Here is an 18,866-nt window from a genome sequence, read left to right as displayed (position 1 = left end):
TTCATCTTCCTTATGTTTGGGATGGGACCACCCAGCTCCTTAAAGACCAGAAGCAAAATTTCTTAAATTTTAGTTCAGTGTTCCTTTCCCTTCATCACTTGGACTTAGCATAACAAGATACACTAACAGACACATAACAAAATGGACACAGAGAGCAGATAAAGGGGGGAGGGTGAGGCGGGGGCAGGGGGAAGGGGAGAGAAAAAAAGAGATACACTAACAGGACAGACTAGGGATCCAGGTGAGAAACCAGGGCAGGCTTGGAAATCAGAATCGAGCACAGGGACCATCTACCAGGAACATGTCTGCTCTCAGAATTGGCGGCGTAGTGCGACACATGGCTTGACTTCCATTAAGAACCCTCTAGGAGTCCAGCGTGGAAATCCTTGGTACATTATAAGTGCGGGTAGAAAGATTCCTATCAACAATCTTAGGAAAAATAACATTTATCAACAATTGGTTAAGCTGTTTATATGAGAATCCACCCAATTAGGCTAAGAGAGCATCAGTGGCTGTCTGCCCAGCCTGAGAGGGGTTATGACCCCGTTAATCCACCAGCCACAAGTGCCTCCTAAGAACCTCTCCCTGCTTCTGCTGTATTTCCAGAAGGGCCAATAAGTATCAGATACCTCCCCATGGACCAGGTCTCCTTTTATAGGAGACTGATTCTCTAACTCAGAGACTCCCACTGATTACTGACCAAATGGTGGATTTAAGCACGGGATGGTAAAATCTACCTGTTTGTAACTACCCCTCTCAATTCGCAGTCTCTTAAGGCTGACATCAAGTTCTAGGTGAAACACAAAAAGTGACTCTCAAAATCCACTTTCCTTAAAGCATGTCTGTGAGAAATGTCTGTAAACTCCAGACAGGCCTTAAAAGTTTCATTTAAGGCAACTGTTAGAATCAGGGAAAAAGGAGAATCAAAGGCCAAGTGAGATAGGGAGTGGCTTAGGGCGGGCAAAAGCGGTTACTCTGGCCAGCAGGGAATAGAGTGTAAATAGCTTCGTGCACACATTGCCTCATCTATAAAAACCAGAACCACTTGGCATCTCTCTAAGTAACAAATGGATCTAAGGGCTGTAGAGATGGGTTGTTGGCAGGAAGCGGTCCCCAGGGTTGCAATACTTCCAGACTTGTGCGTTTCCCTATAATGCATAGACCATGGATTACAGGGCTATTCACATATCTTTTCTATTTTAGGACTCAATTTTGCAGGTACTGCTTGCTTTCACAATCCCAAATTGTGGATATCCAGAAATAAATCTGGATATTTCGCATAAGGAAAAACTGAACTTTGCTTTTGAGGAGCAAGGAAGAGGAAAGAAGTGTGAAGAAATATTAAGAGGAAATAGTTGAAGTCTCCGATCTTGTTCAGACCCCTGTCCCAACACAGGATTTTGATTTTAAATGAAAACCTCTGCTCTGTACAATAATTTAAAGTTGGCATGTAGGTTTGGACCTTCTCTGTGCTTGAAATTCTCTGTGCACCTCACACACAGCAGAGTGCAAAGCAAGACGCTTGCAAACTCCAGCTAATTTGAGCTTGATCCTAAATTGATTTCTATCAGAGCACAGAATTCACTGGTGGGCTAATAAATATGTAGGAAGAAGAGACCCTCAGCAGATATTGCAGCCACAAAAACCTGAGTTTAATTTTAAATGTCTGGTTTGTTCTGGAGTGAACTGATTGTCCCTCTTCTTTGTTTGAAATATGGAGGCCGAGGATTAACGTGGTGCCACAGAAACTGTCTATAGAATAAGACATCTCTATTTCCTGTCTTACCCACTAGCAAGCTGCCTTCCATAACTCACCCTTGACCACCTTTGACCCTGCCGCCTCCCTCAGATACCAAACAAACCCTTACCTGCCAAAAGACAGTAATAGACAAATTTTCAAACTCCTTTTTTTAAAAGGCTGATATTCGTTAGCATTGCAAAAGCCATCCTAGGTCATACTTCCTGGAAAGACTTACTATGAGAGTGCAATAGACATTTAGCAGCAGGTTTTTAAAGGATACACAAACCTTTTGGTCCCAACTCCTTGAGTCCTCATCATTGTTTACGCTAGTTGTGCTTCTTCCCAAGTAAATGGGACATTTATTGTTCTTTTCTACTTTTTGTCAGTCTCCTTTCTACTATTTTGAAACCTTTAAAATTGTAATTGATATAACATAGGAGTGTGTCTTTTATGTTCTTGAAAATAGGTAGGATCCTATTCCACCCATAAAAATAAACTGCTCAAAACCTCTTGTCGAGTTTAATCTTGAAACTATTGTATCCTTTGGATTATTTTCACAGGCACGGTTTTTTAGGCTCTTCTTTAGAGCACTGTTCAATTTCCTAGCCTTCGATGTGCGGACCACAATCTGTAGCTCCACGTGGGCCCACGCATCCTAGTGGCGGCTGAAATACTCATCTCTTCCAACATTCAGGACCTCGGCTAACTCCTCCGAGCCCTTTTGTTTGGCTGGGACTGACTACTCTTTTAATCTCGCCCTTTAAGCAGAAAACGTAGTATGGCAAGGACAACACATTTCGTGTTTTAGTAACAATGGTTTGCTCTAGGTAGTATTAGCGTCACTGTGTACTTTAGCACAATTACTTTTCTTCCCATTTTACAATTTCTTTTTTTTTTTTTTTTTTTTAGCAGCATCCCAGCTCCATCTTGCTGACGTTGGTCAGGGAGAGGCAACCTCCCTGAAGGCTGGCCATGCCTTCTCTTTCTTTCATTAACCGTGTAACCCTGTTTTCCCGCCGGAGCCCAGCACGGAAGTATAATCTTCCCCCGGGGGCCCTCCTGCCGTCTCGCCTGGCTCAGAGTGCTGAGCCTAAATGAAATATAAAATAATAACTGTAGGAAAAAACAAAGGACTTTGCCTTCAGGCCGGCTCCTGTGCCTCGGGTTTGGCCATGCCTCATCCATCTCTCCTTCTCACCCCCACCCGCGCCGCCCCATCGCAGCCACAAGTTGAATCGCAGTTCCCCAAGGCTAAATCTCCTGTCCCAACTAGATGTTTCACCACCTCAGGTTCCTTTCTGCAGGGGAGCACAGAATGACTACCAGGAGGCCAGGAACAAAACATTTAAATGTTGCATTTATTAAGGAAATGTTAAATAAGGGGGAAAGTCAAAACGGTGTCACGGATGTCAAGAGCACTTTCGTGGCGTAAACCGTGCAGTTACGAGCTACGAGTTCTATTCTGAGTCTTTGTCCTGCGGCCAGCTGAGGTGCCAGCCCCCCAGAAAGACCCGGTTAGAAAATGCAATAAAAGAAACAACTCCCCCAGGTCACATTCGCAGACGCCCCCTCCCCCCACCCCCTCTCCCAGGATAACAAAAGTCAATCCCCCGGCAGGCAAACAGGCCCCTAGGGCAGAAAAGAACGAATCGAATATTTGTATTCAAGCAAACAAACAAAATCCCTAAAACAGCACATTACAATCAATCAAAGGTATTTATCGCCTCTCCCCGCTAAGGCTGGGGGGGGGGGGGGGGGGGAGCCGGAGGGAGCGGGCGCGAATCCGGACACGGATTTGTGTGTTCCCATTAGATCTGTTCCTTGGCGTATACACAGGTCCCTTTTCCGGCCACCGGGAAATCGGTGCCGCTGGGTCTCTCTCCAGCCCGCCCTCTCCACCTGCCCCCAGCTCTTGGCCCACCTTAGGGTGGAGAAAGGCCTCCGACCCCTGGGTCTCCCAGCATAGCGCGCCAACAGCAGCTTCCAAAGTTCTGCGCCCTACTCGCCCTCTTCTCACCACTTGCTGCTGAGTCCAGAAGGCAGGGCACTCTCCTCCTCCTACAGGCAGGCATGGGGGCTTTCAAAGGGCGAGCGAGAAACGGGTCGCTTCATCCCGAAAGGCAGAAGTTGCAAGAAATAACTGACTCCGACAGGTTTGTTTCGCCCAGTCTCGGACGGTGAGAGGCGCAGCGGGGCTGGCGTAGTGGGGAGGCCTGGGGGCGGGGGCCGGGGGGTGGTCAGTAGGGCCCCACGACCACCGCCTCCACCTCCTTGGACGGTCTCCGGTCCTTCACCAGGAAGTTGATCATGCCCTCGGATTTGATGAGCAGGTTGCAGCCGAGGAAGAAGATGCCGAAGACCACGGTGAGCGACAGCACACACATGACGGCGATCTGCACCACGCGCATGATGTACAAGCTGCGCTCGTCCGGGCCAGCCTCTGCGAAGCCGTCGTCGGTCACCACGGACGCCTGGGTGCAGCAGCGCAGGGCGCGCTCCAGCGCCTCGCTGCTGTTGGCCAGGAGCAGGCCGGCCACATCCGTCTGGTTGCCCAGCGCTGGGTTCATGGCGGGAGCCGGGCGGCCCCGCGAGGCGCGGGTGCGCGGGGTGCGAAGGCGGTGGCGCGGGAGGAACAGGTGCCCGCCTGAGCGCTCACTTACAGATTCGGGCGCGCGGGGGCCACTCGCTCTTTCCTTTCGAATGTCCCCGAGCCGTGAGAGTTTTCCAAGAGCTTCTCCGACGCCCGCAGCCGCCCCGCTCGTCTGCGCGGTCCTCTCCCGCCCGAGCAGTGCTCGTTCCCGCCGCTCGCTCGCTCGCCCGGGGGCTGTGGGAACTTGTGGCGGGGCTGGGCCGGCCGGGCGGTGGGAGGTGCGCGCGGCGGCGGGGAGGCTGCGCTGAGCGCACAGCGGCCCCTTCCGGCCGCGCCGCCGCGCTGCGCCCGGCGCTGAGGGGCGGCGGGGGAAGCTAAGGAGCTAGTCTTTGCTTGCTGCGCCTCTCTTCCGACTCCACAGGGCAGGCAGAGGTCCCGGAGCTCTATTGGCTCGATAAGCGATTAAAGAGTTTGGAGGAACTGCGGCCAGCTGAAAGTTTCAGAGGAACAGGGTCACAGCGGCTCTACTTGTCCTTTGCCTTCCGCGCTTCCCACCTCTGAGCGGGTGGAAAATAGCATGAATGGCAGGTGCCCGAAGGTCCTTGCGAGTGAGCTTGTGCCTGACTCCTTATCAAGCCTGCGACGAATTCTAGTGAAGTAGGGGTGAGCTGGCAGTACTTTTTAAAAGCAGTGGATTTAGGAAGAAAGGGAGAGAGGGAGGGAGGAAGACAGGAAGAAAGGGAGAGGAAAAGAGGTGGAGAGAGGGAGAGAGCAAAGGCAAGAGGAAAGAGAGGGAGGAAGAGAAAGAAGGAAAGGCGCCGCCACCCTTCACAAAAGCGCTTGGGTTACAAAGAAGGCAGTTTTTATAGTGATGTTTTGAGCGAATTGAAGGAGCTTTAGGGTAGGAGGTGTTTCTTCTGTGGCTCCTGGGTGGTTGCCAGGAGAAGGGACAACTCTGGTAAGAGAAGGGAAGGTGGACAGAGTGGCCACTGGCTTATAATCTTAATTGCAGATGAGTTTTTGGATGTGCTGCCAGTTTTTCGTCTCTTGGCAGAAAATCAGTTTTTTAAGGGACTTTCTCATCTACATCCATCGCCTGGAACCCTGGCCCATGCCTGGAATCCCTTCCCATTTCCCCTAAACAGATGCATTTCACCTGTAGTCGTTTTAAACCAAACTGCCCATGATTTAGGGACCTGATTGAGACTTTGCTACTGGTTTCAGTGAATTTTTATAAACCTTGCAGATTACGTTTCTTAAGAGCTAGAAGAGTATTTTTTCTACTTTCCTCCCTTCCTCCTGCTCCCCCTCTCCCCTCTGTTCCTCTCTTTCTTTCGATTGTCAACAGCTGGAAACCATTAACTTGAAGTCCAATCCAAACTTTTGATACAATAAATTTACCAAATTTTTATTAAAACATAATAGTTATCTTACCATTTTAAACTTTTCTCCATTTTCATTCTACTGGCGAGTTTAAACCATTTATTTTTGTTTTCCCGAACACTATTCCATGTTCAGAGGTCTCCTTGTTTTTGTAGTTTTTTTATGACCATCGTAAAATAGAATGAACTATGTTTTAGTTAGGAGTTTTCATGTATTTGGATACTGTGTAACATATTGATTGTATGTGAACTTCGTTAAGCTTAGACCCTTCTAAAAAGCCATTGTTATTCCTGGACTTCATCCACAGTTCACCTAGTTTATCACTGTAGGGTCCCACGATAAGGTCAGCTGGGAAGAGTGCCTCTTTCTTCAGCCCCCCTCCCAACAATTTTTTTCTTTGGCCAAATTTGTCCTTAATTAATCAGAAAGAATTTATATAAATCTCACATAACAATACAATACAATATCTTAGTTAATGTGGGTGATACTTAGGAATAATAAGACCTAGTGTAGATGTGAAAAAAATATGGAAGAATATAAGACATAGAGCAGTGCTAAACACTGAATAAGAAGACAATGGCAATTCCCCATCAGGGAGTTCTGATTCTGGGAATGAAGTTTTGTCTACTTTATTTTGACCCCACTCTGATTTTGTTGAATGAAATTGCTTGGAGCATTTAGGTGGAAATTAATTATAAACTAGTAGTAGGCAAATTACACTTTTTAAGGATATAAGGGTGTCTGGCCTGCTAGAGCTTTTCTACAGAAATCTTTCATTTATCTTCCCATTTTGAATGACATCTTTCTCTCAACTTTACTCTTGTTTTCAACCTGTTCCCCAGGAAAATCTTACAAATGTTAGAAAAGAAGTCTTTAAGAAAAGTTTATATAGAAAAACCAAAATTTCCAGAAAAGGAGATGGTGGTGGTAGTATGGTAGAAATGCTGATAATTCACATTAAATAAAATATTTTTGATACATTGGTGCACTCACTGCTATATTTATTTTAATTTCTTTTTTCCCAATGAAATGATTACTTCTTTGGAAGACAGAAAGTTTGATTTTCAGAGAGTTAAATGCTCAGTATTCAATAATATACTTGTTACACAAGGAAAGAAACACTTGCCTCCTCTTTCTGAAAAAGATATCTATGTTATACATTAACTTCTGCAAAATACTCCAGGATGATACTGATGAACAGCTGTAATCAGTAATCCTTAGAGTTAACAGTTTAAATGGCTTCATGTAGGACCAGACACTTTCAATATCAAAAGTCTTTTCATTGATACTCTGTGTTTATGTTGAAAATATTAAGTAGAAATTTTAAAAAAGAAAACATCAGCCATAGGATATTTATTACTACTTTGGGGCTACTTTTAAAAATATGAATCACACTCTATTATCCAATGTAAGAACTAAAGTAAGAACTCATAATCAGAAGTTGTTTATGATGGCAGCCTCTGTACCTGGAACACAGGAAGAAAGCCAGAAATAAGCAAAATAGGTCATTGAACCACCAAAATAGATATCATGCAAACCATATACCTCAGCTCATTTTTATTTAATCCTGAGTGGACCCCTCAATTCCTCTCTCAGAACCTATGCACTTTTATTTTTCACACAGTTTCAGCCCACTTCTTTGCCTTTTTTCTTGCTGGCAGGATATTGGTTATTAACAGATGGGTTGGAGAAGAAGTAACTAGAGGCAGGTGCTTTAATAAGCACAAGGAATAAAAACTGAAGGGAAAAAAATATTAGATATCATAAAAATTTTTTCCAAGAACACTCTATTTTGGGGACTTTTACTTAGAGACAGTTGTCACTGGTGAGGCAACCTAACTAGAAGTGTAAAGGTATGTCCATGAATACTGCTGCCTTCACTTACTAGCTGTGTGACCTCAGACAGTTTCTTTACCTTTGTGTACCTGTTTTCTAATCCATCATATGGGGATAATATTTCACTTGGATTTGAAAGGATTAAATGATCTAATCTGTGGCAATAACTGAGAATAGTGCCTAGTGTGTAACAAGATCTCAAATAAATGTACATTGCAATAGCCCTTGAGGGGACATCAGTGTAACCTGGCACATAAGTCATTAACGAAAAATGAAAGGATAACTGTTCAACATTTTTGTTTCAGAAGGCTGGAAAATGAATGATACATTTAAGAAAGAGTTCCATATAAAACAAATGACCTTGTTAAATAAATACTTCTAAACATTTTTAATTAGACCTAAAGAGAAATATATATAAATATTTGAAAATCCAGAAAATAGACAATAATCCCCCCAAATATTTTTATCACCCCCATAGCCTAAAGATAACCACTCTTAGTAATTTAGAATACTTTCTTCATGTTTTTGGCTTTGCTTATTTTAACTTAGTCATGGCCATGCAGTAAATACAGTTTTATACCTTGCTTTTTTTCCCTTTAACACTATTTTTATTTTTCCATGACATTAAAAATATAATTTTTAAACACTGTACAGTACTTCATTATGTGAACATACCACTATTTATTAAACCATACCTTGTAACTGGACAGTTATGTTAATCTCATGTTATTTGAGTAGAATCAAATAACAAACACTGTTATTTGAGGAAAATCAGTTACACATGAAGAACATTTTTGCTCATAAGTGTCTTCTATATTTAGATTACACTATTAGAATACATTTACAAAGTTGAAAATTGTAGTAAGAAGAATATTTTAAAAAACAGCAACTTAGCCAAATTGTTTGCATGAAAGGTTGAATTAATCTTCACTCCCATTGAAAAGCATGTAAATATCCATTTTGTCTTACCTTTTAGAGTGGTCGTTTTTTAGCTTTGGCTGCATGTTTGAATCACCTAAACAACTTTGAAAAGTGTTGATGCCCAAACCGAATCCACAGCAATTAGAATTTCCGGGGGGGTGGGACCCAAGCGTCTGTATTTCTTAAATCTTCCCAGGTGATTCCGTAGTTTAGTCATGGTTGAAACATACTGTTCTGAGTATATTTTCCAAACTTCTCTCATCTTAAAATCACCTATGGTGGGGATAGAAGGTGACTGATTCTCATTCTGACTACAAAGCTGTTGAATCAATGTTTTCCAAACTTGCTTCCCAGGGCCATCTACTGAGATTCCAATTTGGTTGGTCCTAGAAATTTGTATTTTTAACAAGGACAGGAAGTAGATATGGCTCAGGCAATCTGGCTCCCGCCTACCACATGGGAGGTTGCTGGTTTGTATCCCAGTGTCTCCTAAAGAAGACAGCGAGCTGGTGCAACGGGCAGGCATGGCAAGCTGACACAACAAGAGACCCAAGAAGAAATGAACATAATGAGAGACACAAAAAAGCAGGGAGTAGAGGTGGCTCAAGCTATTAGACACCTCCCTTCCACAATGGAGATCCAAGGTAAGGCTTCTGGTGCTTCCTCAAGGAAAAAGCAAGACAACAGATTCAGCAAGTGAAAAACAAGAATGGGGGGTGGGGAGAAATAAACAAATAAAATAAATCTTTAAAAACAAATGAACAAACAAGCCAAAAAACCCCCCAAACAAACCAAAAAACCCCACACAAATACTCCAGGAAATGCTGTTCTTGAGAACCAAGTATTATGATCTTAAAATTTTTCATTGCAAGTATGATAGGAAAAGAATGGTTACTCATTTGAAGTTACATATTGTAATGGACAGTATTTCCAAATATTTATTATAGAGCTATACATCCTATACTGCAAGTTTTATGCTTGTCCATCTTTCGTCTACCACCTTACTATATTAACCACTTGCATGACATCTTAGTAAATATTTTTTCAGATTATTTGCCTTTAAATTTGGGTTATATACCTTGGCCACATGGAATTGAAATTAGGAAGTCCACTCTCATCCAGAATTGAATTTATGTGTGCATAAAATATTTTTGACATTTTCATTCCTTTTCATTTAACACAATGGTCACTCTGGAAGGTATTTTGGTATAAGATAACTTTACCCATATCCCAAAGAGTCCAGCAATAGTTAACATAATAATATTGATAATATATTTAAGATTAGAACTTAAAAAGGAATTTCAGGTATTTATTTATTTACAATAGCAAATACATAACCTTTCATTTTATATGAAGACTTAAAAGTCTTTAAGCTTTTAAACTTAGAGATTGTATATATCTGGGTAATTTTTCTTTTGATTTTAGCATCTACTCTCACATGGTACTCAAAATGAGTATTTGATAAATGTAGTGCAGGGAGAACAGCTGGGAAGTGGTGGTGGTGGTGGTGGTGGGAAGTGCAGTAAAAGTAAACTCAAGTGCTTGGCTCTTTCTCCTTTATTTAAATAAACTCCCTGGATTTCCTGCCTGATGACCTCTAGTGATGGCTGACTTCTTTCTATGGGAGGAGAGTGAAGACTGCCCTTATTTTACACAGGTGACTCCTTTGAGTCAAAACTTACTTTAAATGCGTGACCACATGGAATAATGCAGGGAGTAGCAGCCACAATGCTCTCATCTGTTAAGAGCCTTTTACTGTGGTTGAAATAAAGGGCCAGGAAAAGCATGCAATAACTCACCCCCAAGCTTGATTTAAAAATTCCTGACCACCAAACATGGCAAGAAGTTTTCAGAATGATATATCATAGACCTATGGCATCCTATTTTTAGAGGTGCAGCATTGACAATTTTTTTCCTCTGCAGAATTTTTGTGATTATTTCACTCAGATTTTCTGCCCACTCTTTAAAGTCTGCATGATTTAGACAGTAAAAAAGCCACTGAGCTGCTTACCGGCTTCAATGCCATTGCTGTAATCCTATCTATACGTTAAAGAGACAGGACTTCACCAGCTCGAAATTGGAGAGGCAGGTGGCTGCAAGGAGGCATGAAAGATACAATTTCTCCAATTTCTCAGCTTCAGCTCAATTAATCTCTGATCAGATTATATCTTCTATTTCCATAGTACAAATCTGTGCTGTTTTGCTCAAATATTTGTATAAAAAATATATGAAGAGGAAATCATCCTGGAAGCAAAGGAGGAAAAAAATATCTTTCCAATGGCATGCTGAATTTAGACTTGTATATTTGAATGCATGAAGACTTATATCTTGTGCTAATTTGTAGACACAATAGAGAGAGACAATGAAAGTCACCTATTTTCATTAACGAGTAGGATTGGTAGTTTCCGTCTTTGTACACAGATTATAGTGGCACTGTTAGTCCAACATTTATTACATAAACACTTGTGATTATGCAGTCAAAAATCTTTAAGTAAATTTTTAAAAGTCAAGAAACAGATGTTATTAGGAAAATTTCATTTTCTGTCAACCATTTCTCCCTCCCCTTCAAGATTTGTATGATGATTAGTTAGTGCATTTATTGAGTAAATATTTATGGAGCATATTATTATCTAGAGAAATGGAGATAAGAGAAACAGTTTCTGCTTTCTAGGAATTGGAGAGGCAAACCAGGAAAGAGGCAATTATTACAGATTGTGATCAGTTCTAGGAGAAATATGTGAAGAGCAAGTAACCCAGATTGGGAATTGGGAGGGTAGAGATCAGGACATGGTGCATAAACTGAGTCTTGAAGAATGACTAGGTGAGATGTTAGCTAGGAAAAGCATGCTGAATGCACCGTGGCATGAGAGAACATGATTCTTACTTTTACTTTTTTATTTTTACCTTTTTGTATTTGCAAGTAGTTCTGTAGTTTTGGAATATTGGTTATGATAAGGTGGGACATGATTAAATATAATTTGGAGAGGCCAGATCATGAAAGGTTTTTTACATTATGTTAAGGAATTTGTATTTGAACATCATGGAGAGACATTGGAGGGTTTTAAGCAGCAGACTGAAAAAGTCAAATTTTCATTTTATAAAGAATCTCTGCAGGACAGTGCTAAGGAGTATTAAGGTAAACAAAATCTCCTTGAAAAGTATAAAGTCTTGTACCTTAGCTGTTACCCAGAGATGCTCAATAGCCCAAGAAAGGAGGTGGCTTGTTTCTGGAACTTTGTTTAATAATTCACTGAAGACAAGGTCCAGAACATAAACGTCTATTTTTTGGTCTCAGTTGCTTCAGTTTCGCTGGACATCTTTGAGAAAGAGAAATTGTCCCCATGGCGAACTTGACTCAAATGACCAGAGAAAGCAATCGCATCCAGTGAGGCTCATTGTCTCTCTGTGATGACTGCTCCTCTTGATGCTGTCTCTGCATTCAGCCTGTCACATTCACTCGCACTGAACATTGTCTCTGAGTACTTCATGCTAAGGTGTTCTTTTAAGCACTGCTTGTCTCTAAGCAACCCAAAGCCATAGAATATTACTTCACATGGAGCTTTCGTGGCACATTGCAAACATTTTTCTCAGGCTGCTTGATGACCCACTTTCATATTGACAGTCACCAAACAGCTCCATGTCCTGCTCAGCTAATGATGGCATTGGTTCCATGCCAGTGGTTCTTGAATCCAGCTGGTGGTCTGATTGCAATCTGGAACAACATCCCTGGAGAGATGGCCTTGAATTTAATGTCCATGGAGATTCTATGATGGTTGCTGCAACTCATCCAAATGCTGGATGATGGATCTATGATAGATCCAAGCAATTTCCAATATGAGAAGATTTAGGCGATTGAAAATCCCAAGCAGATATTAATGGAGTCCCTTCCTACCTTTTAATGGATAAATTCCTAAATGTCTCTATAATAAAAAGATTGTTTGGCTAGAATGTATGCATTTGGGGAAAAGAAAGACACAGTTAGCGGGCATGTTTACTTGTTCTCAATTCAAACTTATATCTCATTGTTGTAGGGCAGAGTCTTATTAGTAATTAATATATACAAGCAGTCTTACTAATATCCAGACTATTTATTGATTATTATAGGATGGGGTAAAATCAATGTACCCTAATATTTTGGAAAGAGACTTTCAAAAAAACACATGGTTGAGATCAGGTTTCTATATAAATGGCTCCAAGGACACATCATTTTTCAAAAGAGATATGGAGGAGCAAGCAATTTGTGTTAATAATATAACAATACTGTTGCAAGGTAAAATTTCTCAACATGTGTAATGTATCAACCAAAAGAGGTGGTCAGCAATGTAACATTTACATGAATGTAGATCCAAAGCAGGCATGCCTGCTGATGTGTTTCCCATACTACCTAGAAAGAGAAGTGTCCTGACACATGGAATGAATTTGTCGAACCCTTGTGGAAAGAATATCTCTTTGGAGGAGATATCTGCCTCTGGATAATATTTTAATGGCATTAAAATTTAACTATGTTTGCCACAAATTATTAGAAATGAAAAAAATCAATTTTTGGATTATTCATAGAGATGATGATATAGAAAGAATTTTTAAAAACTTGCTATTTTGCCTAATGTTGGATAAGTTTTCAGTAATGTACTTGATACGGAGAAATTTATAATTCAGTAGTTAAAAGATAAAAAAGAAAAATCTTGTAAAATAGTTTATAACATCACAAGAATAACTATCAAGAAATTCATAAAATTTTTATGAGAAAAAACACCTTTGGAAAGTTACATGAAAGCACATCAGAAGAAATGGAAGCACGTTTCTCATTCATGAATGGTAAGAAAAACACCATTAAGATGGACCTTTCTTCCCAAGTTAAATTAATGTAATTTTTATTAAAATCTTAATAAGATTAAATTGTAGAATTATTATATAATTTACTCTCATAGAGTGATTGCTGTATCTTTGAAAAAGAAGAATCATGAGGGAAGATTTGCTCTGCAGTGGAGCAAGAATGGAAAGAAAGATCACAGTGTAATAGAACACATGACCAGAAAGATAACCTGCCATGTTTAAGATTTTAATTCAGTAGAAATAAGAGCTATTACGAATCAGTAGAAGAATGGATGAGTTATGGAATAAATGATACTGGGAAAATTAAACTCAATTAGATTCCTCTTTCATACCATACATCAAAATAAAATCCGTTTCCTAAGTAAGTAATAAAATCTAGACTAATACATAAATAAAAGGATTTCTCATAATAATAGTAATGGAAACAGGATAAATAGTAAATTTGACTATATTAAAATTTTTTAAAAAGCCTCAGCATATCACTACATTTTTCAACCACACAGAAATTATCATAAAATTTAACCTGACAGAATAATTTTATGCTCAAAGAATTGTGGGTAAAATAATGTCCTTCCCCTACCTCAATATGCCCACATCTTAATTAGTGGATACCTATAGAACTCTACCCCCAACAACTGCAGAATATACTTTTTTAGTGCAGATGATACTTTCAGTAAGATAGACCATATGCTGGTCTCTAATGCTAGTCTCACTAAGTTTAAAAATACTGAAATACTACAGAGTCAATTCTCTGATCATGGCAGAGTTTTTTTTTATATTCATTTACAGAATGATATCTAGAGAAATCCCAAATATTTGGAAATTTAATAACATACTACTAAATAATCCTGGGTCAAAGGAGAACACACAAGGAAAATACTTTTATTTCAGACTTAATTTAATGAAAAAGACTTCTACCAAAATGTGTAGAATGTTTCAAAAGCAGTGTTTCCAAGGACATACAACTTTAAATGCTAATTTTAGAAAAGAGTTTATAATAAATAACCTAATATTTCACCACAAGATGCTAGAAAAATAAAAATAAAGTAAACCTAAGACAAGGAGAAGGCAGAAAATAATAGAGCTGAGAGCAGAAATCAATGAAATAGAAAATAAACAATAGGAAAAATTATCAAGCCAAAACTTGATTATATGAAGATATCAACAATACTGATAACCCCCCAGCTGAACTGATCCTTATATGGTGAGAAACAGAAAGAGAGAACAAAATCAACAATATTAAAAATGAAAAATTCAACATATATTTATATTTAAAAGAAAATAAGAACATAGCATGAATAACTTTTATTCCAAATATTCTACTAATAAAATGAAACATATAAATTCCTTGACAAATACAACTTACCAAAAATTGACACAAGATGAAACAGACCTTCTAAACCTATCTATATCTATTAAAATTAATCTCTTGATCCAAAACCTCCTCACCCAGAAAATTCCAGTCCCATGAAATTCCACTAAATTATATCACACATTCAAATAGTTAATGACACCAATCTTACATAAAATCTTTCAGAAAATAGAACCAGCAGGAGCACTTATTTTATGAAGCCAGTATAACCCTAATACCAAAATCTGCCAAAGACATTACAAAAAGTGAAAACATCACAGACTAATATTCCTTATGAACATAGATACAGAAATTCTTAATTTATTTTTAGCAAATGAAATATAATAATATAGGGAAAGAAAAATATATTGGGCCAGGTAGAGTTTATGCCAAGAATGCAAGGCTGATTCAACATTTTAAAAAATTAATTTAATTCATGATAATAATAGAAAAAGAGAGCACAACATATTTTGACAGATTAATAAAAAGCATTTGGCAAAGTGGGCATTGAATCACCAGTTTACAATAAAAACTCTCAGCAACTAGGTATAAAAGACAACTTTCTCAAACTGACAAAGGACATCCACAAAAAGCCTACAACCAATACCCATCTGAGTGTTTCCCCTCTATGTTTGGGAACAATGTAAGCATGTCCATTTTTAATATTTCTTTTCAATATTGTACAGAGTTTTTAACCATTGGAATGAAGCAAGAGAAATTTTAAAACATTATATAGTTGCAAAAAGAAGAATAAAATTATTTCTATTGGCAGACAATGTGATTAGTCATAGAGGAAACCCAAGGGAATATATAAAGAACTACTAGAACAAATTAGTGGAGTCAGTGAAGTCAGAAGATAGAAGGCTAATACAAAAAAGCAATTGTGTTTTCATGTTATAGCAGCAAACAATGCTTAGGGGTAATGTTAACAAAAGATAAACAAGAGTTTTTCACTTAAGAAGTGAACATCTATGAGCAAAAAAAGAAAAGACAGGTAAATGGATCTCCTCAAAATTAAACCCTTGTTCTTCAAAAGACTTTATTAACAAAGTAAAAAGGCAGTCTATTCCATGGGAGTAAATATTTGGAAACCACATATCTGATAAAGGTTTGATATCCATGTTATATAAAGAGATCATACAAGTCAATAATAAAAAGACAAGCAACCCAATTTTAAAATGTGCAAAATACATGAATAGACATTTCTCCAAAGAGGAAATACAAATGGTCAAAAAGAACATGAAATAAAAAGCTCAACATCACTGGTTATTAGGGAAATGCAGATCAAGACTACAATGAAGATACCATTTCACACCTTATAGAATGGCTATTATAAAACAAACAAAAAACCAGAAAACTGCAAGTGCTAGAAAGGATGTGAGAAACAGGAACACTCCTTCATGGTTGGTGGGAATGTACAATGTTGCAGCCACTGTGGTAGACAGTTTGGCAGGCCCTCAAGAAGCTGAACATTGAACTCCGTACGATCCAACAATCCTATTAGTAAGACTATATTCAGGAGAACTGAAAGCAAGGATATAAACTGACATTTGTACAACATTGTTCATAGCAGCATTATTCACATTTGCTAAAATATGGAACCGGGACAAGTGTCCATCAACCAATGAATGGATAAACACAATGTGGTATATACACACAATGGAATACTATTCAGGCATAAGAAGAAATGAAGTAGGGATACATATGATAACATAGATGAACCTAGAGGATATTATGTTGAGTGAAATAACTCAGAAACAAAAGAACAATTATGTGGTCTCACTAATATGGACTGAATATGATGAGTAAACTGACAGAGGTAAAGTCTAGATTACACATTACTAGGAAATAGAAGGTGGGGGAGAATGGGAGATGATGCTTAATGTATGTAGCATTATTAATAAGGGTACTTGTGAAAGTGTGGAAATGAATAGAGTTGAGAGTAACACATAGTGAGTATAACTAACACTACTTATTTATAAATGTGATTGTGACTGAAAGAAATAGTCTGTGGAAGTAAATGTCAATTGAAAGGATATTAGAGAATAATCTAGAGAATATATAACTGATTTTGCTGGTAGATGAAGATTGTGGTTAATAATATATATATATAAATATGCTAATATTTATAATAGTATAAATGCAAGTACTAAGAATATCATGATACATGGCAAAATTACAACTAATGTATTTATGGACGATAGTTAACACTAATATTGTAATATTTTGCAGCAATGGCAAGAAGATATTTCAATTCTACAGGTCAAAAAAAGGGGGTATAAAGGGGTATGGAATTGTTCCTTTTGGAGTAATGAAAACATTCTAAAATGGACTGAAATGATGACAGCACAACTCTGTAGTGTAATTCAGAGCCGCAGAGTGTACACTTTGAATGGATTGTACAAAACATGGGATTGTATAACACAGGGAATCCAGTGGTGGATAATGGACTGTGGTTAACAGGACAAATATGAGAATGCTCTCTTTTGAACAATTATAAATGTATAATATTAATATAGTGTGTTAATAATTGGGTGGGTTGGGGAAAATACACTAAATGTAAGATATGGGCTACAGTTAGTAGTAATAAAAATTTTGACAATGCGCTTTCATAGTTTGCAACAAATGTTTCACAACAATGCAAGGTGTTGGTGGTAGGGAGATTATGGGAACCTTGTATGATGATATGCATGTTTGTTTTGTAAATTAAAAAATTTTACCATACATTTATTGTTTATATATTTTCATTTATGAATGATATTCTTCAATAAAATTTTATTTTAAATAAAGTGAACATCTAGGTAATTGAACAGATATACCATGTTCTTGCATTTGATATTACAGTATTGTTAAAATGGTAATTTTTCCCAAGTTGATATATGGACTCAATACAATCCCAATCAAACTTTCTGGTAGGTTTTTTTAAAATATATTTTTTATACTTTATATTATATATTGTAATTTAAAAAATGTATATTCTTAAAATTTATTTTTGAAAGATACATAGATCACACAAAGGGTTACATTAAAGAATATAGAGGGGATTCCCATATGCCGCACTCCCCACACCCCCCACTTTCCCACATCAACTTCTTTCATTAATGTGGTACATTCATTGCAATTGATGAACACATTTTGGAGCACTGCTACACAGCAAGCCCCAAAAAATGTCCCCATATTACAACTCTTTTTCCCTCCTGCCTTCAGCAACTCCAGTGGCCACTGTCTCCATCTCAATGATAAAAGATCTTCCATTGCTAGAATCACAATAAGTCTATAGTAGAATACCAGTAAGTCCACTGGGATGGTGATGCCCATTCTACTGCTTAATTGAGAAGGGGTCTGGTAGGCTTTAAAAACATATAAATTTACGAGCTGATTCTGAAAATTAAATGGCAATTAAAATGGTCCAGAATACCCAAAGCAATTTTTAAAAAGAACAAATTTGGTGAACTTACACTACCTTATGTGTGGTATTGGTAAAAGGATCAAAATAACTATCAATAGAACAGAATTGAGACTCCGTAAATATGTGCTTATATATAATTGATTTTCAGCTGAGGTCCTAAACCAATTCAATTTAATACAAATGTTGCTGGAACAACTGGATAAATTTATGATAGAAAAATGAACATTGACCCTTACCTCACATTGTACAAAAAGTTTAGAAAAATGGATTATAGACCCAAGTTTAAAAAGTAAAATGATACTATTTCAAGAAGGAAACATCAAAGGATATATTTGTGAACTTGAGATAGGCAAACATTTCTTGCATAAAAGAAATGTACAGAAAAGTACAAAAAGTACAAACCATAAAAGAAAAAGAAAGGTAAATTGGACTTTATCAGAACTAAAAACGTTTATTGTCTGAAGGACACTAATGCACCTAATGAAAGAAAATATGTAAATCTGGAGCATATACAACATTCTTACAGGTCAATAATAGGACAGGAAATCTAATAAAAATGGACAACAGATTGGGGTAGACACTTCTCCAGAAAGATGCACAAATGACCAGTAAGTACAATATGGAAAATTCACAATATCTTTGTCATTAGGAAAATGTAAATTAAATCCATGATGAGATACTACTACACAATCTAAACAATCAAATTATCTGAAAATAGACACAATTTTACTTCTTCCTGATTATTTTGCACTTTTTTCCTCTTCCTTTAATGCAATGACTAAAACAAAAAAGATGGAAAACA

General features: G+C 38.3%; 1 protein-coding gene across 1 annotated transcript; it reads right to left on the bottom strand.

Annotated features, from left to right (window-relative positions):
• Window positions 1-3,080: 3,080 nt before the first annotated feature.
• Window positions 3,081-4,559, bottom strand: RPRM (reprimo, TP53 dependent G2 arrest mediator homolog). Its single transcript, XM_004452429.4, has one exon. The coding sequence runs from the start codon at window positions 4,306-4,308 to the stop codon at window positions 3,979-3,981; it is 330 nt and encodes a 109-aa protein (XP_004452486.1). The 5' UTR covers window positions 4,309-4,559; the 3' UTR covers window positions 3,081-3,978.
• Between the last annotated feature and the right edge of the window lie 14,307 nt (window positions 4,560-18,866).

This window comes from Dasypus novemcinctus, chromosome 7, assembly GCF_030445035.2.
Source record: "Dasypus novemcinctus isolate mDasNov1 chromosome 7, mDasNov1.1.hap2, whole genome shotgun sequence".
NCBI classification, from domain to species: Eukaryota; Metazoa; Chordata; class Mammalia; order Cingulata; family Dasypodidae; genus Dasypus; species Dasypus novemcinctus.
This window is presented reverse-complemented; position numbering and strand designations above follow the sequence as displayed.